General features: G+C 41.7%; 4 protein-coding genes and 1 pseudogene across 5 annotated transcripts; 3 read left to right on the top strand and 2 right to left on the bottom strand.

Moving 5' to 3' along the window:
- The first annotated feature begins 2,806 nt into the window (after positions 1 to 2,806).
- LOC112882314 (sodium/hydrogen exchanger 6-like) lies at positions 2,807 to 8,286 on the top strand. 2 transcript variants are annotated; one of them, XM_025947340.1, is made up of 22 exons: positions 2,807 to 3,143; positions 3,746 to 3,797; positions 3,913 to 3,972; positions 4,052 to 4,076; positions 4,161 to 4,246; positions 4,337 to 4,448; positions 4,588 to 4,650; positions 4,751 to 4,770; positions 4,858 to 4,952; positions 5,060 to 5,088; positions 5,362 to 5,393; positions 5,473 to 5,520; positions 5,596 to 5,656; positions 5,788 to 5,885; positions 5,958 to 6,033; positions 6,141 to 6,160; positions 6,315 to 6,412; positions 6,667 to 6,776; positions 7,001 to 7,087; positions 7,418 to 7,521; positions 7,664 to 7,761; positions 7,950 to 8,286. In XM_025947340.1, exons 1-22 carry the CDS (start codon positions 2,945 to 2,947, stop codon positions 8,006 to 8,008), a joined length of 1,632 nt encoding a protein of 543 aa, XP_025803125.1. In that variant the 5' UTR covers positions 2,807 to 2,944; the 3' UTR covers positions 8,009 to 8,286. The 2 variants fall into 2 exon arrangements, with proteins under 2 accessions (XP_025803125.1, XP_025803126.1); XM_025947341.1 differs by having other exon boundaries at positions 5,473 to 5,511.
- On the top strand, positions 8,136 to 10,014 carry LOC112881140 (annotated as a pseudogene).
- A 2,768-nt stretch (positions 10,015 to 12,782) lies between these two features.
- Positions 12,783 to 15,519, bottom strand: LOC112881622 (tRNase Z TRZ2, chloroplastic-like). Its single transcript, XM_025946403.1, has 8 exons — positions 15,051 to 15,519; positions 14,626 to 14,788; positions 14,480 to 14,550; positions 14,265 to 14,360; positions 14,075 to 14,188; positions 13,394 to 13,462; positions 13,206 to 13,280; positions 12,783 to 13,136 (listed from the first exon to the last, which is right to left on the bottom strand). The coding sequence occupies exons 1-8, from the start codon at positions 15,429 to 15,431 to the stop codon at positions 13,047 to 13,049; spliced, it is 1,059 nt and encodes a 352-aa protein (XP_025802188.1). The 5' UTR covers positions 15,432 to 15,519; the 3' UTR covers positions 12,783 to 13,046.
- Positions 15,520 to 16,078: 559 nt separating this feature from the next.
- LOC112882933 (putative BPI/LBP family protein At1g04970) lies at positions 16,079 to 21,223 on the bottom strand. The gene is made up of 6 exons (XM_025948132.1): positions 20,617 to 21,223; positions 18,753 to 18,892; positions 18,089 to 18,443; positions 17,630 to 17,878; positions 17,191 to 17,316; positions 16,079 to 16,670 (listed from the first exon to the last, which is right to left on the bottom strand). The coding sequence occupies exons 1-6, from the start codon at positions 21,205 to 21,207 to the stop codon at positions 16,458 to 16,460; spliced, it is 1,674 nt and encodes a 557-aa protein (XP_025803917.1). The 5' UTR covers positions 21,208 to 21,223; the 3' UTR covers positions 16,079 to 16,457.
- Positions 21,224 to 21,822: 599 nt separating this feature from the next.
- On the top strand, positions 21,823 to 26,045 carry LOC112882852. The gene is made up of 12 exons (XM_025948011.1): positions 21,823 to 22,058; positions 22,159 to 22,220; positions 22,573 to 22,641; positions 22,763 to 22,844; positions 23,231 to 23,301; positions 23,952 to 24,053; positions 24,140 to 24,229; positions 24,926 to 25,000; positions 25,082 to 25,114; positions 25,198 to 25,278; positions 25,430 to 25,489; positions 25,584 to 26,045. The coding sequence occupies exons 1-12, from the start codon at positions 22,004 to 22,006 to the stop codon at positions 25,755 to 25,757; spliced, it is 954 nt and encodes a 317-aa protein (XP_025803796.1). The 5' UTR covers positions 21,823 to 22,003; the 3' UTR covers positions 25,758 to 26,045.
- The last annotated feature ends 434 nt before the right edge of the window (positions 26,046 to 26,479 follow it).

Here is a 26,479-nt window from a genome sequence, read left to right on the forward strand (position 1 = left end):
TCTATTTTTAAGTTTATTTAGCAAATCTTAAACTATCGTAATATTGGAATATGGGACTACGACTTCAGGTGACCTTTTTACAAAACTACAAGTAAGGCGGAGCCAGAAATCAAATTTAGTGAGGTCGAACTAAGCCATATCAAATCAATGAATAATAAATCTATCTATAACGGTATCTATAATGTTGGCGTCAGTAAAAAACTACACTAGATACTTTTTCATACTACACTAGATACTTTTTCATACTGAACAAGGATCAGGACGTAGGCTCCAATCGACAAACACGAGAAGCAGCTCTTCTGAACGCACTCATATAAAATACGCTGCCGCGTGACACAGTTTCAAACAAGCTCAATAATAATTGTGGTCGTAGAATATATAGTATGATAGAATATTTATTTCTATTGTAATATAGTATGGATAATTATATTTTACCGATGTTAACAGATGGCCAAAAGATGAATAAATTGATAGTGCTTTTACAGTTTTAGCATAATACGTAGCTTGTCTATACAAAAATTAATTTTTATGTCTGGTAAATAGAATAGTAGAACATGCTATTTATATCTATAAAATTCTAGCAGTGCTTGGTTCTAATGATTGGAAGTTCTAATTATTAAAAAGGAGACCTAAATAATTTATAATTAATCTAAATCAGTAACCTAAGCTTGTTTATCTGGATCATTAGACGGCTATGGCCCCTGCCCGTCCCGCCTCTGCCACTGACTACAAGGACTTCAGCCCCTTGATAACTAGAAGTTCTAGTCTCTCATAAATAAAAAAACAAACTAGAAGTTATAGTCCATTATGTTCTAACATGGACTGGTCTTTTATCTGGCTTACAGTGACCCTACAACTATTTTTTTTAACTTGCACTTCATCCGTTCCTATCAAAATATAAATCCATCTAGATTTATCTTAAGTCTAAATTTTGACCATTAATATCTTAATTTAGCTTATAAATTTAGGACCAATTCAGTTGACCACTAACCTTCCAATGACTGTAACCATTTTTTTATTGATTGCATGCACGAGATGCAACCTCTAAATATTGTTTGGCTTGGTATTGACACACCTCCTACTTTTCATCACCAAACTAGACTTCAGCTGCCACTTCCTCCACTTTTGCCTCTACTTTTTTGGCTCTTTTAGAACGCGTATTTTTTTTGTCCAATCCAAATAATTTATTGTGAAACCACAACATTCGGAAAATGAGATCTCACTCTTCATACAACATCCTCCTTTCTTTTATGATGGTCGCGAATTCTAAATGTTGGCTTAGCTTCACCGTAGGCACGTAATAAAAAAGTATTCCCTTCGTTACAATTTTCAAATTGTAAGTTGCTTTCACTTTTTTAGGTACATAAATTTTAATATGCAGGTAGATATATATTAGAAGACATTATGTCTAGATTCGTAATAAAAGCAAAAATAACTTATAATTTATAAATGAAGGGAGTATATACATATATATTCCAATATTTTCGTAAACGGTAAACGGAAAACAATCAGCCATCCTTTATTCACTATTTAGATACATTTAAACGGAATTAAAAGGTCTAAACGGATTTGTATATTACCACAACAAAATACATATTTATACATGAAAAAATCCAAGTATTCAAGCAAATATACCTTTCTCACACCATTTTCACATGACTAGTCATCATTCTCACCCTCCTCTTCATCCCCAACAATTGGGACCACATCCTCTTGGTCAGATTCAAAGTCAATCTCTTCCTCATTGAGTGGTTCTTCTTCTGTTTCGGAATGGAAAGCATCATCATTAATCTCTCTCATTTGTGCCAACCTTGCACTTCTACGAAGATTCCAATATTTCTTAGCCCCACAAGCCTCTTTCAATTAGTTTCCATATCAGCCCACAAACAAGCTCAGCATCCTCTTCATCTCCACCTTCAATGAGCCAACCTTCAACGGTGGCCTTCCTGTTCTGACGAGATGGGGCTCCCGCGAGTCCACGGCTTCGCAGGTCTGCAGCGGGTGCCGGCACAGCATAGGGTGCGTGCGACCTGCGGCGGCCGCCGGGCGGTGTCCTTCCTGTTCCGACGAGCAGGACCTCCCACGAGTCCACAGCTTCACGGGAGGAGGCGCAATAGCGGTTGCGGTAGCGGCGGCGACTGGCTGCCTGTTGGAATAGAAAGGAAAACCCTAAACGTAGTAAATTGGGCCTCTCCAATATATACATGCTGCGAATTGGGCCACCGTTGGGTCCCAATTTTGGGCGCGTTCACGGCAGCTGAAATTTTGTAAGCGCGAGCACGGCACTGCATACCCTAAACGGCCCATTTAGCCCGCACAAATCTGTGTAGGACCATTCTATTTCACCCGTTTCACTCGTTTTTCAACGTCTACGACCGTTTAAAAGGCCCGGCCGTTTAGATGACCGTTTATGCCCTAAACAAAACGGAGAGGTCCTGCTTCCATCTACTAAACCGTTTAAACGGCCATTTAGACAAATATTGATATATTCACAATTGAGAAATAGAAATGGTTTTTTAAAAATGTATTTAGTGAGGGGCTGTAAAGAAAAATTTGTAATACATCTTTCAAAAAGCTGAACCCAAAAAGGGCTGCAGAAACAGCTACCATCCGACCCAACCCAACTGGAGGGCCCAAGGCCGTCTTTCTTCCCGCCGGTTCCTCTCCATTCCCATCGCCATGTCGTCGTGGCCCACAGCCAAGCCCTCCATCCAGTCCGTCAGGCCAGCAGAAAACGCATCCGTGACCGTCCGTCTCCGCCTCCCCTCCTCGCCTCTCCTCCGTTCGGCCGGGTCCAGTCTTTCTCCCCAGTCCGCAACGAAAGGAGAGCAGGCATCGACCGCGTCACCGTCGAGCGAGAATCGCACGAGGCCGAGGCGAACGAATCGTCGGAGAGGGAGAGGGGCAGGCACGCGGGGGAGGAGCTCGAGAAGGCGTGGGGGGAATGGCGACGGGGGTTGCCGCGGCGCCTCCCGTGGTGGCTTCGGCCACGGGATCGCCGGGGACGGTGGACGAGCAGAAGGCAGCGGGGGTGGGCATCCTGCTTCAGATATCGATGCTCGTTCTCTCGTTCGTGCTCGGGCACATCCTCCGCCGCCGCAAATTCTACTACCTCCCCGAGGCCAGCGGCTCCCTCCTCATCGGTGCGTACGCATATATTCCACCGCCCGCCACCTGATCGATCCTCGGAGGTTTTGGCAAATGGTTTGTTAGAATTTCAAAATGCCGATCAGCACACTTGGAGCTAGGGATTCTAAATCCTATTCGTGTGGGTATAGCCAACTGTCGCCACGATCAGTGGATGGTGCTACCGTGCTGTCTGAGTTCGCTGATGACAAGTTGCGATTGCGACGTGAAGCGTTCGGCCAAAGCCAATGTTCAGTTGGCATAGGAGAGCGTTTTTTCCCCCTTTTCGAGAGAGAACTGGAAAGCGTTTTGGTTTACCCCTCCGGTTCTACTACCATTGCGTGTCACTGGCTGTAATTTGCCTGGGCTTGCAAATGAGCCTGCACCTTGGCATTATAGTGACTTCAGTTTTTGTAGAATATGAATTTTGAGGACCTTTACATTTTAGGAGCTTTTGCTTCTATCTGTTCTTTTGATAAATGCATGCACTCCAGTAGTCGTGTTATCTTGAATCAATATAATGAACTGTTATACACGTTTCCTTTGGTATACTGAAGCTTTCTGGATTTCACCTTGTGTCTGAGAAATGAGAAAATCATTCAATATCTTATTGTGACAGGGATGATTGTTGGTGGGCTTGCTAACATATCAAACACTCAGAAAAGCACCAGGTCTATATGCTACATCTCTTATTCCTTTTGCTCGACCCAATCACCCCCACAAAGCGTCGTTGTTGTTAGTTTCTGAAAACCATATGATGTTTGTTTTCTTTCTTTGTTAATTCAGGAGATGGTTTAATTTTCGAGAGGACTTCTTCCTTCTCTTCTTACTGCCTCCAATTATATTATATCCTTGACTATATTATGCTTTTGTTTCTTAATTACTTCTTGTGAAGTTTGTCATGTTTTACTTGACTGCATCTTACCCAGTCCGGATTCAACTTAGCACCAGTGAGTGTTGAATTCTTAAGCCCCTTAGTTGCTTACTATATCCAGCGTAGTCAATCATACTATAATTTTCTTTTCTTTTTATAGAAACCATTCTTTTCGAACTTCGGTGCTATCATAACATTTGCAATCCTTGGGACCTTCATTGCCTCAATAGTTACAGGTCTTCTAGTGTAAGAACCGTTTCTATTGCCTTTATACATACTCCCTTCTATTCTCTCTATTGATAAATGAAAGTAATTAATTTACACTTCTTGTGGCAGCTACGTTGGTGGGTTAATATACATTATCTACAGGCTCCCATTGGTTGAGTGTATGATGTTTGGCGCTCTTGTGTCAGCAACTGATCCTGTAACAGTTTTGTCTATATTTCAGGTTTTTGCCACTGCTTCTTAATTAATACTCGAAAGAATTCTTGCATGCTTTACTTCTATATTGAAACAGATGACTAAATTTTGCTCATATCTACTGCTGTCTTGAAAGAAACAATTACACAATGTTTATGGAATTGCAGGAACTTGGCACCGATACAAATCTCTATGCACTGGTTTTTGGAGAATCAGTTTTAAATGATGCTGTATGCAGAAACTTTTCTTTACTTAATATCCTTTTTGTTTAAATTAGTTCCACTCATGCTTACATAATTCTTTTTGCCCTTCTATGGTCTGTCAATTAAGGTGGCTATATCCTTGTACAGGTGCGGATATAATTTCCTCGATAAATTTGCCTTGTGCGCTTTTTAAAATCTTCCAATAATCCTATTTTAAATAGCTTTAGCTTTCAGGACTATGGCAACTATGAGGACACACCCTTCTGGACAAAACTTTTTCCTTGTAATTCTAAGGTTTCTTGAGAATTTTGTGGGATCAATGTCATCAGGTATTTCATAACTCTTTATTCGCTCTTTATTATTTTTATGATTGTCTGTAAACATTTATATATTGCTTTGTGTTTTATATTTCAATGACTTTTCTTCTCTCATTTAGGCATTGGTGTTGGACTCATTTCTGCTCTCATATCCTTTAATCTAACTTTACTTCATGAAAACAAACATGATTAGTCATGAAAGTTGTGAGGGAGGTTTGGCTTCTCAACAGTCACACTCATGGGGAAGCTGAAAGCTTCCCTGTGAATTGGGCCGAGGGCTTGTACACTGCCAAAATCTGCACTAGATCTTAAATGCACCCCCCACCTACCTACCCACCCATCCAAAAAAATATATATAAATGCATTTTTGTACTTTTTTCAAGTCACATCTCAACATTGCTACTCCTTAATTCTGTCAAACCTCTTCAAGTATGCAGCACTGGGCGTTGAGAAGTAAGTAAAAGGTGGCACATGCAATTTGTCTGAAACTGGAGCTCATCACATAGACAACTAAACTTTGTATCATTTTCAGCCTTCATAATCTGGAGAGTTGCTTGTTTGTGCTTTTCCCGTACTTCTCGTAAGCCTTATTTGAACTTTTTTTAGTTTTACGTTTGATTTAAAGGTTTCTGTTAGTTACTGCCTTTTGTACTAGGTACATGCTAGCTGAAGGCATTGGTCTATCCGGCATTGTTTCTATTCTCTTCACTGGTATTGTAAGTTCAACTCTCACAATGTTGCCTTGAATCCTGTTTGACTCAGAAAACGCTTCAATTTATCTTCCAAGTTCAAGTTCAGTAACCAAATTTAACTTACTGGATTGGTTACTAAAGAATTTTACTTCCAGGTTATGAAGAGATACACATTCTCAAACTTATCAGAAGATTCTCAGCGTTTTACAGCCCGCTTTTTCCATCTTCTTTCATCACTGGCAGAAGCTTTTGTGTAAGCCAAACTATAGTTTAGCTTGCATATGTAAACAACTCGAGATGAAGAGTTGGTTGTGCTTCTATGCAGGTTCATATATATGGGATTTGATATTGCAATGGAACGCCAAAGCTGGTCTCATGTTGGATTCATATTTTTCTCAATTGTATCCTTCCATTGGATTAAACCACCAAAACCTCTATTCTACACACTATATGAAATATGTTTACATTCTGTTGTTTCCTTAATCTCTTATTTGTCAATGACATGCAGATCTTCATACTACTTGCAAGGTACCTGACCTACTGAAATATTTCCGCCATTATTTGGTTTGGTTTGGTTGTTAGTTATCATCGCTGAAATTTTGAAAACACTTTTCATTTTCTCTGTCTTTATGCTGCGTAGCTATATTAAAATGCTAGTTTCTCATCTCCATTCATTTTGAAGGGCTGCAAATGTCTTCTCTTGTGCATACATACTGAATTTGGCACGACCACCACATTGCCAAATACCTAGGCAATATCAGCAGGCTCTTTGGTATAGTGGTATGTCTGCCATAGAATATGTTCTCTTTTAATGAGTCTGCCATAAACTATCTCGTCATAATTTTCATGCTTCTAAATGTTACAAATGGAGAGAAGAGGAGAGACTGAACTGCATGATTGTATTGGATAGCCCCAGAGGGGATAATATAGTATATGAGAGCACCCAAACCCTAGAATAGGAAAAGACTAAACTACCCTTGACTCATACATGATATTACACTTTAACACTAAATACTGATGCTTTGCTTATACAGGGCTTAGAGGAGCTATGGCTTTTGCCCTCGCTCTTCAGTCTGTTCATGATCTTCCTGATGGACATGGCGAGACAATTTTCACTGCTACCACGTCTATTGTTGTTCTAACTGTAAGTTGTTGGATGTAATTCTCTCCACAATATATCAAAATGAACCAAGAATGTCCATGGATGGTGTGCCTCAGAATTTGTGATCCCACAACATCACAAGGCCTTACCTCAAATGCAAGAATTTTTCTTGATACAGACCGAATTGATTCTTGTTGGAGTTCTTTCAAAATTCCTGCTGAGAACCTCCATACCGGCCATAAATAACTCTCGCATGGTAATATTAGGTACTACTTATTGGAGGCTCAACTGGAACGATGCTTGAAGCTCTACAAGTAGTTGGAGACAGCAACCGTTACCACCAGCTGCACGAGGTAAGTTCTTTCGCAGTGTAACAGAGATAAAGCATTTTGTTCTTTTGCAAAAGGTATACCCACATGGCCACATTGCAGTCTTTGGCTCTTCACACCTCCCCCCTTGTAGTGGTCCTCTACAAGGATGCACCCTACTTGTCATCTGTAGAGAAATTTACAAAAATGTCAGGGGCTGTAATCGCCATGGAGTGGATTTATTTTGGTGCTTACAAGCTGACCATTGATGTTGTTGAAGGCCATATGTTCAAGTTTTTACTTGTATTCATCTTTGTACACAATGAGGATTACTGATGGTTTGTCTATTATAATTGGCCTGCTTGCTAAATGCAGGAGAATTCTGATGTCAACGACACTGGTTACATGGGACAAAATTACGATGAAGGACCATCCACTTCAAGCAAATTCAAATCGAAACTTAGAGATATAAGGAGAAGGTGAACTAATTAGCTCCTATTTGAAATGTTGCTTCTTGTTTGTTTTTACTTAAAGAAACTTAAGATATTGATTGATTGTGTTAACCTATTACAACAGACCAAGTCCTTCTCACCCTGGTGCACTTCAATTTCTATTTTGCAGCACCTCATCTTTCGCTTTACTGGACAAAAATTACCTTACTCCCATTTTCACCTCACAAAATGGAGACCGCAATGATGACACACCGGATAATAGCCCCAGTAAGAGAACTCGTCCTTGTAGCTTATATACGCTTTCCCTAAAGAAGGATAAAATCGGAATTTATTCACTTTATTCCCATTCCTTATTCTCCAGCATCTAGAAAGTCAGCTTTATCTTTTTTGAAACGAAAGTGGACCTTCCTTAATTCATGTGTTCCTTGCAGACTAACTGTAACTCTTGGATGCAGTCGCAGATAAAGAATTGACGGTATCCAGAGGTCCTAGCGATTTGGAGGGACATGATTAATAGTTGCAGATATGAAAAGTGTGGTTATCTTCCAGGAATCTACACAGTACCTTCCTCTGTCACCAAAAGTCGAGATACAAAGTGGTTATTTTCGAGGAATCTACACAGTACATTTCTCCATGTCCGAATGTCGAAAGTGCAACTAGACATTCGGACAGAGCTGTATAAACTGAATAGGATAGTTAAACATAGGATTATGAACGTAGAGTTAAACATATGTGGAACCTACCATACTTGAAATTCTGTTCTGGTCCGTTCCAAATGAGACTCTGTGCGTACATCCGTATTCTTCTACACCTGCACCAGTTGCAGGTTCCTCGAAACTGAATATGTCCAGATCTCAAATCTTGCGGAACCCTTCCATATCTATTTTTATGGAAAAAAAGCTTTTCATTAACTCAAAGACACTGCGATATCGCTGGCCACTATGTTCTCCATGCCGTGAGGCGTCCATCCCACAGGCGGGTGGTACCTTGAGAATACTTACAACCCAAAGCAGCAATTCATGTGCAACTCTATTGCAGTTTCTAGGAGCAAAGACAACATTAAAACTAACAAAGCTTGATCTCAATAAGCACTTTAACTCGTATATCAACCCCCGTCAGGGCCAAACGATGTGAGTCAGATCTGATCGCCTGCTGGAGAACCAATGAATGGTCTCTATAATCACACGACCCATACCATGCTCGACCGCCGCCTTCACGCCTGCTGTGCAGGCCAGCACTTCAGCTTGTAAAGCATCCACCACGCTATCAATTCTTCCTGCCGCTGCATGCACCACTTCCCCATCTTGTTGCATGTGCGCCAGTTGCAGGATGCGTCGTTCTCTCTTTCCCCAAGTCTTGAGCGAACGAACCTTTTTCTCCTACGTGTCTATAAACTATGTTCTGAAAAATTCCATCTCTCAATGACGCCCTCCAAAGTCAAAACTAGATTCGTACGGGGAAATAGCAAACACGACTTTTTCAACATTTCAACCAAAAAATGTCCAGAACCTTCTGCGTATTAGCACGCGAAATTATGGAAACACAATTACTTGGTGGGCCCACTAGTAGAAATAGTTGCATTCATAACATTTCACGTGTGACGTTCTGAAACTTCATCGTTGAACAGACCTCATCTATAACAAAATTTCCAGTTTTATCGGCGGCAACCCTCAGCCACTACAGAACTATGACGAAAATAAAACGCGTGTTATAGAACAACATCTTATATTGTCAAAAAAAGAGGAGGACGTTGTATGAAGAGTAAGAGCTTCTTTTCCGAACGTTGTGGTTTCACAAAAATTTGTTCGGATTGGAAAAAATTACGCATTCTAAAAGAACCGAAGAGGGAGAGGCAAAAGTGAAGGAAGTGGCAGCTGAAGTCTAGTTTGGTGATGAAAAGTAGGAGGTGTGTCAATACCAAGCCAAACAATATTGAGAGGATATGCATCTCATGCATGCAATCAATATAAAAAGGTTGCAGTCATTGGAATGTTAGTGATCAACTGAATTGGTCCTAAAATTTATAAGCTAAATTAAGAAGTTCGAGGGGCTCTGCAAGGTCATCAAGGAGGTTCTGGGCGACAAGGTTGAGAAGGTGGTGGTCTCTGACCGTGCTGTGGACTCCCCGTGCTGCCTTGTCACTGGCGAGTACGGCTGGACAGCCAACATGGAGAAGATCATGAAGGCGCAGGCCCTTAGGGACTCGAGGATGGCTGGCTACATGTCGAGCAAGAAGACCATGAAGATCAACCCGAAGAACGCCATCATGGACGGGCTCCGCAAGCGTGCTGAGACCGACAAGAACAACAAGTCAGTGAAGACCTTGTGATGCTGCTCTTCGAGACGGCCCTGCTCACCTCCGGCTTCAGCCTGGATGACCCTAACACCTTCGGCACCAGGATCCACCGCATGCTCAAGCTGGGCCTCAGCATCGACGAGGACGAGTCGGCGGAGGCCGAAGCGGAGATGCCCCCGCCGGAGGACGACGCCGGCGAGAGCAGGATGGAGGAGGTCGACTAAGCATTCTATGCTTGTCGTTTATCTCTAGTTACCTGCCGTAGCTTAATCTTGACTACTGTTCGAGGTTTTTGGCACGTTATCGGTTTTTTTGCTGGCCAGGCGATTAAGTTTGGTGTAGCTGTTATGGTAGTACTCTGTCGAAAAGTTTGCCGTTATTATTCCTAATTCTATATTGTGCTTTCTTTAAAAAATACTATATTCTGCCTTTTGCCTTTGTCTTTGCATATTTCTTAATTTAACCACGCAATGAGGTGCCAATGCGCTTCTTCACCCGAGCTGCTCTGGACACCAGGCCACAAGTGAACGTTGGCACCGTCAGCACTAGCACCGATGAGTGGTGAAGCAACGTGGAATTTAGTTTGTTCTCTACTTCAATCCACATGGATTGTTACCCAAACAAAAGCCGGAGCTGGATTCCTTGCTCGTAGTTTTTCTCAAACTCTGTTGCAATAACAATAAGCAGATCTAGATGGTCTCATCGAATATGTCAAAAGCATAGGTCTACCACATGATTAAAAAAATAGAATTTGTGCTCCTGACCACGTGGACCAGTACGACGAATTCAGTAATGTACTGCAACAAAAAGATACTCTACTCCTTGATGGCATGCCTTGTGTTTGGACGAATGTACGGATGGACATTAACAAGTTCATTTTGAAGTGAGTACTTGTGTGCTAGAAAATTGCAATTTTAGGAACGAACAGAGATTTCTCGAGTGCACACAATGGAAATTATGTCACATGATATGGGTGACCATAGCAAGTCGCCCAAGTCCAAGCACGGTGCAGGAGCTTCTCGTACGTTTCACTTCCATGCAGCTAACGTTAAAGAGTTAAGCTCTTAAGAACAGTGAAGATATAAGATTATTACAATTAGGCTTTTCTAGCTGATCTTCCGCCTGGTTGTCTACAACCCAAATACTCGAATGTTCTTATGTTCAAAGAACAAAGAAGAATATAGCTTACTCCAATGCAGAGTATATAGCTTAATATATCCTGATTCTGTTTGTGATTACTACTGCAATCAATCATTGATGAAGTCATCGATGACATAACAAATTTTACTTGGCCCTGTATATATGCTAAAAATAGAATTTGTCCTCCCCACGTGATCTAACAATACTATTCAATAGTAGAAGCATTCCATGACCTATTCCATATTGGCATGCCTTGTATTTGGACCGAAGGGTAAAAATAATAGGAGGACAATCTTCAAGTCTTAACGAGCTCAATTCATGCTACAAAATTACAAGTTTAACAGCAACAGAAAACTGTATACGTGCAATGGAATTATGCTATGTTACATACCCAGAAAACATATCCAGGTCCAAATTGCTTGTTAAGTTTTCGGGTGGCTAACACGCAGACCACTCACGTGCAGTAGTGCAAAGGCAAACCTTCAGAAAACAAATTTTAGGCAGCAGGTAGGGAGAATGAAAACAATATAAAGTCACGAAGGGCAAAAGACAGTAAGAAGTACACAACAACAATGTAAGGCCATTGGAGAAACCTATACCTTGGATGTTCTGTTTCTTAGGTATTATCCTTTATGCAGTACATAGAAGCAGTGCATATCCTATGGGCACCCTGCTTCACTTGGACTCACGACGGACACAGGTAACGACAACATTTCATAGTTGCATACTACCAGTACCATCTACATTTTTCTTGTCACAGTTACAAATGGCTAGCTCTTCATATGCTCCGCTTCTGCCTTGGTGAAGTTCCAAATCTAAACAAGAGTATCACATGCCTAGATGGCATAAAGAACGCAACACACACATAACTCAGAAACTATCTTGGAATTTCACTTTAAAAATCAGTAGCCTTGACAAAGCCAATCCACACCAAGTGACCTCTGTCTCTTTCGTACATTCTTTGCTCTAATCACTGTGGTTTGTCCTGGTTTGACACGACCAAGGTTTGTCATAACCAAGTCTACAATAAGCAAGTTACTTCATTTCTAACGCTCAAGGTACTAAACAAATGCACATGACATATCTATAAATGCTTTTACCTGAACACTACCATCAACTGCTCAAGGCATTTATCATTCACGAGGGAAAAGATGGGCTCGCAGAGCTGTGGCTCTTGCTATGTCAAAGCAATTCTGGGCAGGATGAAGCCCAGATGCCTGGAAGGGAAGCCACACCACTGTGAGACTAGCACAGCCAGGGGCAGAGCAGAAGGAAGGAAAGACACTCTTCAAGACATCCTGTATTCTCCACAGAGTATTGAAGCCGAAGGAATTGGGGCACCATCTCCTCGGAGGCATTCTCCAAAGGTCTGCCCACTTAACATGGACTGTTCTTATGAGAACAACTCTCCTGCTGTCGGGGAGAGCTTCTCCATCGATCGAATGTCCCTGAGGAGCCAAAACAGCATAGCCAGGAGGGTTAGCTTCAGATTACCTGATGAATCTGACATCTTCATCATCCCGGCACGCAAAGATCCTGAAGAGTACTCCACTGATGATGAATCCACAGAGGATGCAAGTGAAGAAACTGATCAAAATAAACCTCATTATGTAATAACCAGATACTATTAGGTTTGCTCTGCTGTGTAACATCAAGATGGCTAGAAGAAATGAGTACCACAGGGAGGGTCACTGCATAGATAGCTGCTTTATCAGGAAAATTTACTGTGCCATTTTAGAACTCATCATATTCCATTCCATGCAGGACAGCATGAATATATGTACTTTTATATATTCCACCATCCAGTTCTCCAGTATTGTAATAGCTTTCACCATGTTCTGAAAACTGGAGATATCTAGGAAAAGGTTCTATATTTTACAGATCTCATATGTGTGCAAGTATACAAAATATTTTCTCAGACATTCAATCAGCTGTACAAAGTGATGACAGGAAGAGTAAGAAAGATAATGGAATTACAAGTGAGCACACTGCACACAACAGACATCTATAAGTAGATCTCTTTTTCTTTAACAAAATAACCAGTTCCTGTGTTAACATACACTCAGTTAATTTTAGGTTAAGACCGAGAAACACCAGATGCTCTACTTATATACAATTATCTATATTCAGATTTGAAGCCTTCTGTCAGAGCAACGACCTTTGAATGTAACTTAGGTTGTAGCCTGGAAACAGCCTGTCGAATATCCTACAAAAGTATCGTTTGCGTCAGACTTGTTGGTCATTGACAATGATTTGATAGGTTATTGGCTCATACCTCAAGACTATATCGATTTGAGAAATGAGTGAGTACGATTGTTTCGTTTCTAAACCACTGAGAATGCTCCATGATCTACATACAACATAATGGGTGTAGTTTAGTGATTGAACCACCATCATATCTGTCTTCACAATTTTCATAAGGTTCAGTAACATGTGAAGGAGTGTAAGCATGTGAATTTTCACCTCAGACAGATGCATGTGGCCGTGCTCCCTAGCATGCTCAACATCAATGTGGTCATCTAGGAAGGTTGCCTGCAAAATGTTAAATTGTGTTGGTACTAAATAATATAAGGTTGAGAACTTCATGTTTGATATTTGAAGTATTATCTGATGAACAAACTAGCAAAGTTCTTTTTTATTTACAGCTTTTAGCAACAAATACAGTACTATTGGTTTTATATAAGCAATGGTACCCAATTATAAAGACCGCAAGAGACTAGAGAGCATATGTATTCGTTGCCATTGCTCTGTAACCAATAGTCTCTAGTAATTTGGTTCTAACATATACTCTCAAGTCTCTAGTGATATTTGGTGAACACCATTCTCTGTCCCTTAATTGATAGCTAGAGATTAAAGCCCTAATGGAAAGGGAGGATTTGGGTCCAATTCCTTGGGATCTTGTTCAAATTTAATCTAAATCCTAAAATTTCAAGAGCAACCCCTCTTCTAAATTGGCCCAAAATTGGAAAATTTCTAGAATTTTGCATGTTCTGTTAATTATATTTCTTCAATAATACACACACATCAGCAACAATAACACTACATATTCCTGAGCAAGAGCAATATGGGCACATTTTAAGTGTGCTTTGGAGTGGAACAAAGAACAACCTAGCCACAGGAACACTAGAGGTGCAAAGACAATACCTCAGTTATGAGAACCTTTGCTCTCAGGGCATCTGCATTTCTTGGGTCAAGAATAAAATCAGAATTTGTATCTCCCGTGAAGGCAACTTCCGGGTACAGTATGGTATCTGTAATCTAATATCAAATCATGTGGTGAATAACACACAAGAAATATTCCTAATGAAGAGTAGGCCAATTCGAGAGAGCTCACCTCAGTGCCTGATTGCTTCAATTTCATTATCTGACTACCTTTCAAATGCGCATACTGCTTTTTCAACTTTCTCCGAATAGAATAGATAATGTACCCCTTTACAGCATAGACAAGCCACGTAGGGCAAAGATGGACAATGCCAATAAGCATTAAACTATGATCAATAATCAAACATGCCTGCTAACCTAATAGTTCGATTGACCTCAGAGCAGTACCTGGCTGGGTATGGCATGGTAAGTTTGAAATGGCCTGGCAACAAGATCATTACGTATTTCGTATGTCTCTCCTGAAAGAAGTTGTAGCATCATGAGGAACACGCAAGCAGACAACATACAAAAAAGCAGTGAAACAACATCCATACCCAAATCAAGTGCAACTAATTCAACATTCAGTTCAATTTGACTCATTCTGCGATGGACCTGAAGCAGCTCCTCAACATCATCCCTGATGCAGGGTGGTACAAATACAGTAGGAGGCTTCAAGTTGTAAAGGCCGCGGGTAGCTATGTACATTGGGAGACCACCCTGAACAATAATCACAGGAAAATTGGTGCATCAAGCGTTACTGATAGTTTCATAATCCAAGTAGACGCGGATGCAATTAAGATGTCATGATTTCTCTTCCTACAGGTACTGCAACATTATTCTGGGATAAGCTATTCCTAAGTTCTAACAGACCGTGTAACAGCTTCACTTAAAAATTGTGCATCTAGAGCATATCTAACCAAGCCAAGTAAAAGCAAAATTAGTGCCTAGGCAAACCAGAACATGGTCCAGGGGTCCTCACGATGTGGTCGAGGTGGGCGTGGGTGACGAAGAGGTAGTCCTGGCTGACGGCGAACTGCGGCCCGCGGCCGATGTCGAACGCGACGTTCAGCGACGGCACGGTGATGCAGGTCTCGTGCCCGCCCACCGAGATGCCCTCGATGGCGTACCCTTCCACCTCCACGCCCTTGCGCTGCACCTGAGCCCGCGCGCGCCGGTACTCCTCCTCGTCCGCCAGCGCCCGGTCCAGCACCGACAGCAGCCCGCCCCCTTTGCCTCCGCCCCCGCCGACGGTGGAGGCCACCGGCTTCCTCGCGGCAAGCGTCTGGAAGCGGGACAGGCGGGTAGCGGTGCGGGAGAGAAGGAGGGCCGAGGGGGGAGAGAAGAGAGAGGCGGCCGCCATTTCCGGCCAGCGAAGCGGGGAGCGGGATGAACGGTGGCTAGTGGCGGGGCGCCGCCGGGGTTCTGGGTTTTGCTGCGGTCGGCTGGAGGATAACGAGATGTATTCGCATCGGAGCCCCTGAGCTTTCTCAATATCTGTTTCGTACTGTAGCCGAAGGCAGATGAAATGGGTACTGAATTAGTGAGGATCTTTTTGTAAAAATGCCAGACAAACAAGCAGCAGTGTGACCGCATGTTGCCAAGGATTGCTGATACCAATAACAACGGCTGGTAAATACAATCATACAACTGTCAGCCGGAGCTCCGGCTATCACCCGGGAACTGATACCAAAAACAAGGAAGTTTTTGGGCTGCCAAAACGTCGCAGCATTTTCTGACTCTATTCATCCTTTTATTCACGATTACATCAAACGGAAAAACCAGCGCTTCTCCCGCCGCGACATTGCCGCGTCCATCCCCACGACGCGTGACGGGAGAGCGAGTCCACAAGGCGGAGGACTCGGACTACGCGAGCTATTCTCGCCCACAACGCACGCACGGCTGCACACAAGTCGTGAGCTCATGGAACCTTGACACGCTAAACTAACAACTAGACACTTGAACAAGCTTGACATGGCAACAACAACAGCATAACTGGAGATTGACAGGTGAGAGCAAAACCCAATTGGCTGCTGTATTGACTGGTCATATCATGATTACAAGCAAGATTCAGGTAAAACTACAAAATCAAATGATTATACACAGTTGTGCGTAGTATGTACAGGCACCTCGATTACTGTTCATTGAAAGAGTGATAGGTGCATAGTGCAGTACAGGTATCCACTTCTCCTGTTCAAACCTAGTGTAACAACTCAACCTAAGGACTGCTTGTACGGCTCTACAGATACATATATACATTGCACAGTTGTTTACATAAAAAAGAAATGCTGCATTGCTACAGTATGAATGGCATTACTGTACGTTTTGCTAAAGCAGGAGTCTACGCTAGTAGTTCCATGGTGGTTGCAATGCTTTTGCTGAACCAATTTTATAGGACAAATCTTCCATGGGTCTGGACAGGGAACAGGGCCTCTGTTTCAATGAAGATGACATCGCAGCTTACAATCAATTTTGAGTAAGAAGTGAGGATATATGCATCTCTGATGGAGAAACCCTTGATGATGGGCAATGGGAAGCCTTGCTCGAGATATGAGTTCACATATGGTACAAACAAGTGTTTCAGGAAAATTCGTAGCACAGTCTGCGGATATAACAAAAGTTGCATCAAATTAGACATCCTGATGGCAAGATATGAAGTTCCAACACAAGATATCAAATGAATCCTGAAGTTTTCATATGCATCTCAAGAAGCCACTGATATATGGTCCTATCAACTAAGCTAAAAACAACAATAATGCCGCAAAAACTACAGCAGTAGTTCAGCTTTGCAGTGTGTTTACAGTAACATGCTGTTCCATGGAGCATTTAAATTTTGAAAGAGCCTATGATGGAATACCCAAAACCTCCATAAGAATATTTATTAGATTACAAAATTTGTGGTATTTCAATTAGTTAGTACCATGAACCTTATTGGAAAACCAGGTAAATTCCAAAACATAGTATCACAATTTACCATAACTTGTCTCTTGCAACAAGACCGTTATGATCTCCAAGCTAAACTTTCTTAAAAGGTGTGATGCATGCAATTCAAGGCCCTGCCTCTAGGAGAATAAACAGGAAAAGCAGAAAGACAACATAAACATATAGCTAAGCAAAATTACCTGAACTAGAACAGTGTGGAGTTTGCCAACTTGGCTCCACTTCAATGTAAACGAGAAATAATCCAACTCCACTCTTCCACCAAGGTTATTACCTGATACCGCTGCGGCTCCAGAAACAGCAACTGACTACAGAAGCAAAAGCCATGTACGGTAACCACAACAGTACAGTTTGGAACACTGGACGATGCATACATTTTCAAGAAGATACAGAAAAAATGTTGAATCTAATGAGATTTTACTCGTCAATGGACAATATGTTGAGCATATCAAACAGAACAGTAGAGTAGGCAAAACCAAAAAAAGAAAAATATACGAACAACATTAGTTTTCAGGTAGTTTTTTTTTGCGAGGTAGTTTTCAGGTAGTTTAGTTGAATCCAATAGCTAGCTACAATTAAAAGAATACAAAATCACTGAAAGAAAGATGGAAAGAACCTCACCACTGACATGCATGCAACTGGAACTATCTTGCCAGAATCCAAAACACTAACTGTGACATCTAAGTCAACTGTGGCGTCAATTCTGCCCACATTGATCCTCACAGAGGGAGGCGAAATTGCAGAAATATTCAGTAGCATATCATCATCTGGATATTTTCGATACAATTGAGGAACCAAAAACCTCCAGCTAGCAGTGTTCAAAAGAAACTGATCGGGAATCTTGTCCACCATCCTTTGCAGCAAACCAGCCTGAATAATCAAAAGTGCAGTAACAAACAGAATATAACAAGTAACAACAATTGCAGTTCAAAAGACAAATCAAGATCCAAGTCCACAACCACACACTGACAGTCAATAAAATATTATGCTAGTGGCAAAAGAAAAAGAGCATTTGCTTGTATCCATCAACCAAAGTAACAGGTCGCATTTATGAATTATATCAAATGTATTCCAGCATACCTTGAAGTAGAGAGCTGAAACAGAGTTGAAAACATTTTCATCCAATGAAATCCAAAGCATTTTCGAGGAACTCCCAAGAGGTAATGCATATTCGATATCTCCAAGAAGCATGTCACTCGGAACAGCAGTTTCATCAGATGGAATAAATAAGCCATCTATATCAAACTCAACAGAGGAGCTCTTGAATAGTGGATCATTAACAAAAGTCACATTCATTGCAGCAACACTATCAAGATCAACTTTCTTGGGAAGGTTTCCGAGGAACGAGTCAAGCTTCAATGCACCTTCTGTTATCTTTTTCGTAATTGCATTTTCCACTGATGATCTGATATGATTGCTGAAAGCATCTATAAACCTACAAAAAGCAGGCAGAACAAACATCTCACTCATTACTCATATTGTTCAAATAAGATGCATGATGAACTGAATTCATCTAGAAAGAACACAGCTTGGTTCACTTCAGAAACAAATGGAGGTGCTCAAGGGGACACTAAAGAAACAGCAGTCTCCAGAAATAAAGAGATTATGCTGAGAACTCTGGATAGAATTTGAAATGCAAAGATTTGTGCTTGATATTTACTGGCTGCTGGTGAAGGAAAATCCAATTTAGTGAGCCCCTTTCAAAGGAACTAACACATAGTGAACAAAATTGTGAACCACGTACACTTGATAGAACCAAGATGCTCCTCCATTTAATGTTATGTCTAGCTCCTTCATATAACAGCCACATTCCATAACAGACAGCTTGAGCGATCCATTTTGATTCTTCATGCTCATGGAAACCCCAACCTCCATTCCTTCAACCTTAGCGAAAAGTATTCATGAATACACATTGTACCTTTGTATACATACATGTCAAAACTGACTGATACTACATTAATACAGTTAAAGTTACAAGACGTGCAAATGCAGCTGGGCTACCTGCTAAGAACAGTATAGCAACTCGCAGATGATAAATATAGATCTACAGAGATGCAATTGTACATGAAACAACATAAACTAAGGGTCCATTTAATAGCTGCTTGGGTTTGTTTTCAGCACCGGATTCATAAAGTGGACATATTTGAGATCTTTTGCCTAGATGAAAAGAACAATCAGCTTATCACCAAAAGTCCCAAACAAGGATTGAGGTGCATATAGAACATCAAAGGGGGCGTTTGGTTGGCTGCACCAGCCCTCAGCCAGGCCCTCCGCATGCGAGAACAGACGCTTGTTTGGTTCGCGTATCTGTCGGGCCAGACTCTGCGCCAGCAGGGAGACCCCCGCGGCCAGGCTCCGCAGAAACGCAGAAATCGGTCGTTTCTTCCAGACCAGGCTCGCGCGGTGCGGGTATTAACCATCTAATGATGTTATTAATGCATCATTAGCACATATTAAATGATATTAACACATTTCAATTAATATTAAGGAGTAATGAGATAAACTAAGAGCTATAAGGTAATAGTTGTATGTAATAAATGTCATGATGATGATTTTTTGTATACTTTTATCTCATGCAACCCGTCCTTATGCGAGCAACCAAACAGGCTCTCGGGACAGCCTGGCTCGTACGAACAGACAACCAAACACCACGTTCTTGCATGCATTGGGCCAGGGGCTGAGTTCATCCGCGAACCAATCACGCCCAAAGAATCTTTAAGTCACTGAAAAGTTGTCACTATCTAGGTGCTTTGTATAATCTAGTTCTTAAAAATTCATAAACCCCATTGAGTTAAGATGCTGCAGTGTTGATCAAATTTTATCTTACAGCTTACAGGTTGTGTGAAAAAGCTAACAGTTTGAACTACCTATAGTTGAAGCGTAAGTATAACATCATGCTGCTAATGAAAGAAAGCCAATACTCCCTCCATCCCAAAAAGAATGCAACTCTTGCTTTTCGAGTAGTCAAACAAATTCAAGATTGACCAAATTTTATATAAAATATTACTAACATTTATGTTTCCAAATAGATCTAGTATGAAAATATATCACATGATTAATCTAATAATTATTATTTTATAATATAAATATTAATACTATTTTGTATAAATTTGGTCAAATTTGGAATTATTTGACTCCTCAGGAAGCGAGAGTTGCATTCTTCTGGGGACAGAGGGAGTATCCAATATCTCAGATTTAGTAAAAAGTAATAGACACTGAAGAAGACTCATACGTAACCACTCGTTTCATCTTTGCTTATAAGGCACCCGTATACAGTATACCTATGGAGGTTGAAACTTGAAAGTACCTTCAGTAATCTGTACCACTCAATTTGGCAGCATAGTGGATTATTGCTACATATAATTCCTATTAACGAGTCTGAAGTAGTTCACTTCTAAGACAATTGATTTTATTTCTGATAACAGATAGCTGATGCCTAAAAATTTCAGGGATGACCATCGACCAGTCACTAATAGAAATGTGCATCTCTCCTGCGTATTCTCTAATTATTCAACTAGAACAGCTACCCATCAGTCGCCTGAGTCGCCTCACAGGAAAATTAACAATCCAATAGCGACCAAGCACATGAGTCCCACCGCCATTTATACCTGAATCGAAGCATTCCCACTGTCAGAGACTGTCACGACCCAGGCGCTGTACGAATAGCTCCACTCCATGGTGAGGTTCGCTCTAGCAAGCGAGGCGGCCACGACGACGCCTGTATCCCCGACGGCGACGGTGGAGTTGGTGACGGTGAGGCCGTGGAGTACGATCCCGGAGGCGGTCATGCGGACGGTGCCGACGAGCGGGATGCTCATGGATTTCTCGATGTCCGGCACGCTCAGGGGCGTCAGCGTCTCCGCGGCGTGGGACACGAGCAGGTCCTTGGCGAAGTCGAGGCCTGACTGGGAGATGACGGCGGAGATGTGCGGTGACGCGGCGGCGGGGGAGGGGGCGATGAGCAGCTGGAGGACGACGAGGAGGGGGAGGAGAGGGATGCCCATGGCGGCGAGGAGGCTAGCCGCTAGCCTGGGGTTGGGAGTTGGTCGCTGGAGTGGTAGTGGCGTGAGGGGGAAGAAGACACGCGGTGGCGATGCGGCGGTGTCGAGCTCGCGGCGGGTTGGAACGGTCGTCTTCTCCGGGAATGATTTGCTTTGGCCTTTGGGGGAGGAGACGTGGAGTGGGTTTGGGTTCGTCATTGCTGACGTGGCGGAGACGTGGCTGCTGGGCTGCTGGCTAGACCGTAGTAGCCGCTTCTCGCAGAAATGCTACCAACCCCCTTCACTGACACGTGGAGCCCAACTTCCTCTTGCCACCGCGAAACTCGTCGGTAGGACGAAAACGGACAGAAACGGGTGAGAAAATACCTCAATAATTTCCATTCTCATATTTTATTACGCTAGGAGCGGAAGCAAAATAGCCAGGAACACGTGGAAATAGGATATACGCGTTACGAAAACGGAAATTGAAAAATTTATCGAAACACATTATTTTTAAATCACCATTCACATCACATAGATATAACACTACATAAACTTTTACGCAAGTTATTTTCTAAAAATATGATTAAAATTTTAGATTGCCTATGATTAAGCCGTGAAGTGCACCAATTGATGTTGAAAAATAAAAAAAGACATATGATGTCTATTAGGTTTTTTAAAAAATTTATAAATATAAGACTGACGGATACACCGCTTCGTGCTTCCTATACTATTTTCATATTTTTCTGTAAATATGGAAACGGACAGAATAAAAATAAAAATACGGCCGGGCTGGGACGGGATTTTTTCCGTTTGTTTTTCATCCTGTCAGGTCTCCCGGTCCAGGCGCCCTCCTCGCCCTGAGGCCTGAAGCTTTCCCCTCCCGGAAGTTTCGCACGGCTGTCTTCCTCCTCGTCCCACTCGCCGCTGCCGCTGCCGCCGCCGCTGCCGCCGCCGCCGCCCCCTTCTACAACCATCCAGAGGCGAGCCGGAGAAGCGCGAGGTCGGTGGGGGCATGGCGACGCAGACGGGGGTCGCGGCCTCCAAGGTCCTCATCCTCGTCGGCGCAGGTCCTCTTCCATCACCGCCATCCCCATCAAACTTTCTCTCCGATTGGCTCCGATTGGTTGCTGTTTCGACCCCTTATGTTGTGAATTGGTGCCTGTGCAGGGATGACGGGCTCTATCCTGCTGCGGAATGGACGCTTGTCTGATGTGTTGGGGGAACTCCAGGTCGGTAGAATTTTTCCCCATTTTTTATGTTCAAATTTTATTGAGTGCGTTGTCAAGCGGTTCGGCCTATGCCTCTGCCTTTGTTTATTTTTTCCGCATTACTGAACTTTATCAGCCAATTCGTTAATTACTTCACCATGGGTACTAGAAGCATTAATTTTGTCGATGGAAACCGTGATGTAAATTGCATCGACGACTTATGTTAGTCAGTGTACACCAATGGAAATTTAAAGTTCTGTGTAATTATGCTTCACTAGTTATAGTGACTCCACATACGCGTCATGCCGATTTTGATGATATACTCGGCAGCTTCACCTGCAAATGTTTATTTAAGCACGTCTTCTGTGTTTAGGAGATTATGAAGGGTGTAAATCAAGGAGCTGCTTCGGCCCCCTATGACATTGCCCTTATTCAAGCTCAGGTATGCTCTTGTTCATATGGAATGCATCTTAACGTCAGCATCTACATGGAGGTTACTCTTGCTTGCTTCCATCTTGATAGAATTATTTATCTTAACTTTGCATGCTGGTGATTAATATTAGATTCGGAATTTAGCCCAAGAAGTCCGGGATTTGACATTATCAAGACCCATTACCATACTGAATGGAAAATCTGACTCAGGAGGTTCGTACCTGCTTCACTGTCTCTTCATTCTGTTTCCTTTATTCACTCGTTTGTGCAAATAGCCATTTCATGTTTAGTTTCAATTCAGCTAGTTCCTCTTATGAATGTTCACAGAAGTTTAAATAAATAGTTACTTGTATACATTTCCAAAATATCTATATGTGTATGGAGATCATCCACATAGTAGTTCTCTGCTAAAAAACTCATGAAAGCATGTTAAGGGCTGAAGTTAGCAATTATTTATTCATGAAGCCAAAATACCTACAAGCTAGCAGTTTCACACATGTAGATTCTTAGCTTATAGCAGTTTACTATAATGGGTAAATGCTGTTGGTCTATTCGGCCCTTGTATTTTTTTCTTAGTTATTTACGTATTCCTTTTGCAGGCGGTTTATCATCCTACATACTTCCAGCAGCTGCAGTTGGAGCAATGGGTTATTGCTATATGTGGTGGAAAGTAAGATGGAAATTTATGCCCTTGATTAGTTGATTATGAATTTTCTTTATTCTCTTCTCTTTTCCTCCACAAGTTGTTTGTGCCCCTTAAATTTCATGATAACCTTTTTATTGAGTTAGTAACTGAATAAAAGAAAGCAACAATTGTTCCCTGTATATTACTTATTTTAGCTATTTGCTTTGTTTTGTAGTCAGTGGATACTAAAGAATTTGCTATCTGTGTTCTGAATAAGAAATTAATGCATCATTTCTCACAGATGGTACCACATTTAGTTCCACCAGGGTTTTCTGTGAATGCAGCTGTAGAAGTAAATAACTCTTACTCATCCATGTAGAGACCATGGATGAATTCTCTATCTTAATTCTATAATAACGTCATCCTGATTGGCGATGGAATATCCAATCCGAGTTTCATCTATTCGAGTCGAGGGACACTTCCTGGTTCTACTAATAATGTCTTCCTAATTCACTAGGATGTAGAGGCAAGACCACTAGACATTTCAAATCCTAATGACGGCCCAGGTCAAGAATTTTCCATTGTATAGCATGTGAACTGCTAGAAGTAACCAAACACCAAGAGAAAGGTTGCCGTCAGGATAATCTTTTCACTATTCTGGTTTGTATTTCTTACATGTTAATAACCTCACGCAGGGATTGTCTCTCTCAGATGTCATGTTTGTCACAAAACGCAACATGGCTAATGCTGTTCAGAGCATGTCAAAGCAGTTGGAGCAAGTTTCATCAGCACTAGCTGTATGCTTTATTCCCAACTCCATTTCATGTTTACTTCAGCAGTTGTTATATCTGCTGCGCTGATCTTTAACTGCAATTAATTTCAGGCAACAAAAAGACATCTAACTCAACGGCTTGAGAATTTGGATGGAAAAATGGATGAACAAGTAGAGGTCTCCAAAACTATTAGGAATGAGGTTGGTTCATTTGAACAATGCTATTCCTGATTCATGAGTAGTATTATTATGATATTTGCTTGATACTCACATGGTCCTCCTAAAAGGCTGTCCTTTGGTGTGCCTGAGCATCAATGTTCATTTCTTTTTGATACTATGCCTGCATCTGATCGGCACTTCTTAAATCCATGTACAGCCGATTATTAAAAAAACATTTACAGCCCAGTGTAAAATGAATTTGTGTAAGTGGTTCCATGCTTACTAATGGCTATTGCTGCATAGCTGCTTGAATTTCTCTTATTCGTCTAGATAAGTATACAAGGATTTTCTTTGATAGCAGCTCCAAGAATAAGTATAAAAACTGGAGCCTTTACCAGCCAGAGAGTAGCATTTGAGATAAATGTTAAGAGATAAGAGTGATCATGAGCACTAGCAAATTTTTATTTTATTTTGTATTTTGTTAAACTCTGTGATTACTTGGCCTATGCCTTCTTCATAAACCAGTATATCTGCAACATACTAATATGTCCATTGCTTGCTTAATTTTGTTCTCTTAGAGCACCAGAGACATTTTCTGTTCTTCCTAATATATGCAGAAGCTTTTCAACCATTTGCTTAGTGTAATGTAGATACCATGTACGTGTAGCTGTAAAGCTATAAAATATATTTAGTATCCTTGTTTCAATACATTCATATAGTTTTGTTCTATATGTAAAGGTCAATGATGTTAAAGATGACCTGTCTCAAATTGGATTTGACATTGAAGCGATTCAACAAATGGTTGCTGGATTGGTGAGTTTCAGCATTCTCTTAAACTTTATCTTAAAGTGCTGTCGAAATTAATATCTTAACCTTGGTTTTTCTTAATGTCAGGAAGGAAAGATTGAGTTACTAGAGAACAAACAGGTATCTTAATTTACTTGTTAGTATTAGTGACCCATGGCATCCTCTAATTCTCCTTACCTTAACCTCCTGTGTTTATTGAACAGGATGTGGCTAATACTGGTATATGGTACCTCTGCCAAGTAGCAGGTGGTATAAAAGATGGAATAAATGCCAAGTTTTTTCAGGTGGGCAGATTATTTGGCTAGTCCGTGCATGATAAAATGGTTTTGTTTGTTCGTTCATGTAAACATAATATGTAAAGAGCATCTATCTTTGTTCATGTGTTATTTGTTGATCTTTTGTTCTTATGATCCATCACTGTTTTTCACTCCACAGGAAGCCACTGAAAAGCTCAAGCTTTCACATCCAACCCAACCTGAAACCAAGCCTGTGAAGGTACATGCCCCTTTTTTTCGTTTCGTTGTCCTCCTTCCAGGTATTATGACTTTGTTGATGCCAAATCTCCTATTTAATGGTGTGCATATTCTAGGGGCTTGAATTGTTTTCGGAGAGCGCTAACGAACCCAAAGTAGCTGACTCCAAGCCAATCATGTTCTCGAGCGACGCGGAGAATGAAAAGCCCACAAAACCCGCTGCTGTGAAGGGCGCTGCAGTGCACAGGTCCATCAGGTTCTCATTTCGGAAGGAAGGCCTTGCTTTGTGATCAAATCCTCTCCGCTTAAGGTGTACATTGCCTTCCCGATCGCTTTGTCTGATAGTCAGAAGACATAGAAGAATAACCTGCATCTGGAGTGTCTGAATTTTTCCAGAGTAGACAGGTGTGAGGTATTTGGTCTGATTTGAGAATACCTCCGATTCCACTCCATCATTTTTCCTTGGATTTGATTCATTTATGGTTTGATTTGATGCTTTGTGTGATTTTGTATACGAGGGATGGTAAAGAAAAGAATAAATAAAGCACAGCCTTTTGGGAGGTCAAGTTTTGGAGGAATTACTGGCACACATCAGGTCATCAACTCTTCTTTTGTTTCTCTGACGAGCCATTTTTACCTGGACTTTTAATTAGCCAACGAAGAAGGCTGGCACATGTTCAATTGTTCATCCAAAAGAAAATTGACGCTCATGTCCGGAAGAAAATTAGGACGGCATACCGTGTCGCAGGCTCGTGGCTGGCAGCATGGACGCATGTCATGTGTGCAGCAGCTCACTAGCTCAGGGGTCCATACCTTACTCTGAAAACGGCAAGGTCTCGAAACCTCGCGCACACCTGCAACAGGTTCTGGACTTTCCACGAGGCTAATTACTGGTTGCAGACCCGCAGGCAGGAAGTCAATGTGTTGCGTGATGCAAGCCGCGGATTTTCGAAAAGGTCGCCTACCATCTGGCACGTAACACCAGGAGACTCGAACACTAAAACAATTGCAT

The sequence above is a fragment of the Panicum hallii genome, chromosome 2 (assembly GCF_002211085.1).
Source record: "Panicum hallii strain FIL2 chromosome 2, PHallii_v3.1, whole genome shotgun sequence".
Classification (NCBI taxonomy): domain Eukaryota; kingdom Viridiplantae; phylum Streptophyta; class Magnoliopsida; order Poales; family Poaceae; genus Panicum; species Panicum hallii.

Bases quoted from the DNA above. Each gene is read 5' to 3' on its own strand.
- LOC112882314 (XM_025947340.1), top strand. From the start codon at position 2,945: ATGGCGACGGGGGTTGCCGCGGCGCCTCCCGTGGTGGCTTCGGCCACG. The intron at 4,449-4,587 runs GTTTTTGCCACT...ATGGAATTGCAG, and splicing joins CAGTTTTGTCTATATTTCAG to GAACTTGGCACCGATACAAA. The intron at 7,522-7,663 runs GTGAACTAATTA...TCTATTTTGCAG, and splicing joins CTTAGAGATATAAGGAGAAG to CACCTCATCTTTCGCTTTAC.
- LOC112881622 (XM_025946403.1), bottom strand. From the start codon at position 15,431: ATGGCGGCCGCCTCTCTCTTCTCTCCCCCCTCGGCCCTCCTTCTCTCC. The intron at 14,551-14,625 runs GTATGGATGTTG...AACTTCTTTCAG, and splicing joins ATTAGTTGCACTTGATTTGG to GAGAGACATACGAAATACGT. The intron at 13,137-13,205 runs GTATGAGCCAAT...ATACTTTTGTAG, and splicing joins CAAATCGATATAGTCTTGAG to GATATTCGACAGGCTGTTTC.
- LOC112882933 (XM_025948132.1), bottom strand. From the start codon at position 21,207: ATGACGAACCCAAACCCACTCCACGTCTCCTCCCCCAAAGGCCAAAGC. The intron at 18,444-18,752 runs GTACGTGGTTCA...TGCTTTTTGTAG, and splicing joins GCATCTTGGTTCTATCAAGT to GTTTATAGATGCTTTCAGCA. The intron at 17,879-18,088 runs GTATGCTGGAAT...TTGATTATTCAG, and splicing joins TTTCAGCTCTCTACTTCAAG to GCTGGTTTGCTGCAAAGGAT.
- LOC112882852 (XM_025948011.1), top strand. From the start codon at position 22,004: ATGGCGACGCAGACGGGGGTCGCGGCCTCCAAGGTCCTCATCCTCGTC. The intron at 22,221-22,572 runs GTCGGTAGAATT...TTCTGTGTTTAG, and splicing joins ATGTGTTGGGGGAACTCCAG to GAGATTATGAAGGGTGTAAA. The intron at 25,490-25,583 runs GTACATGCCCCT...TGCATATTCTAG, and splicing joins CTGAAACCAAGCCTGTGAAG to GGGCTTGAATTGTTTTCGGA.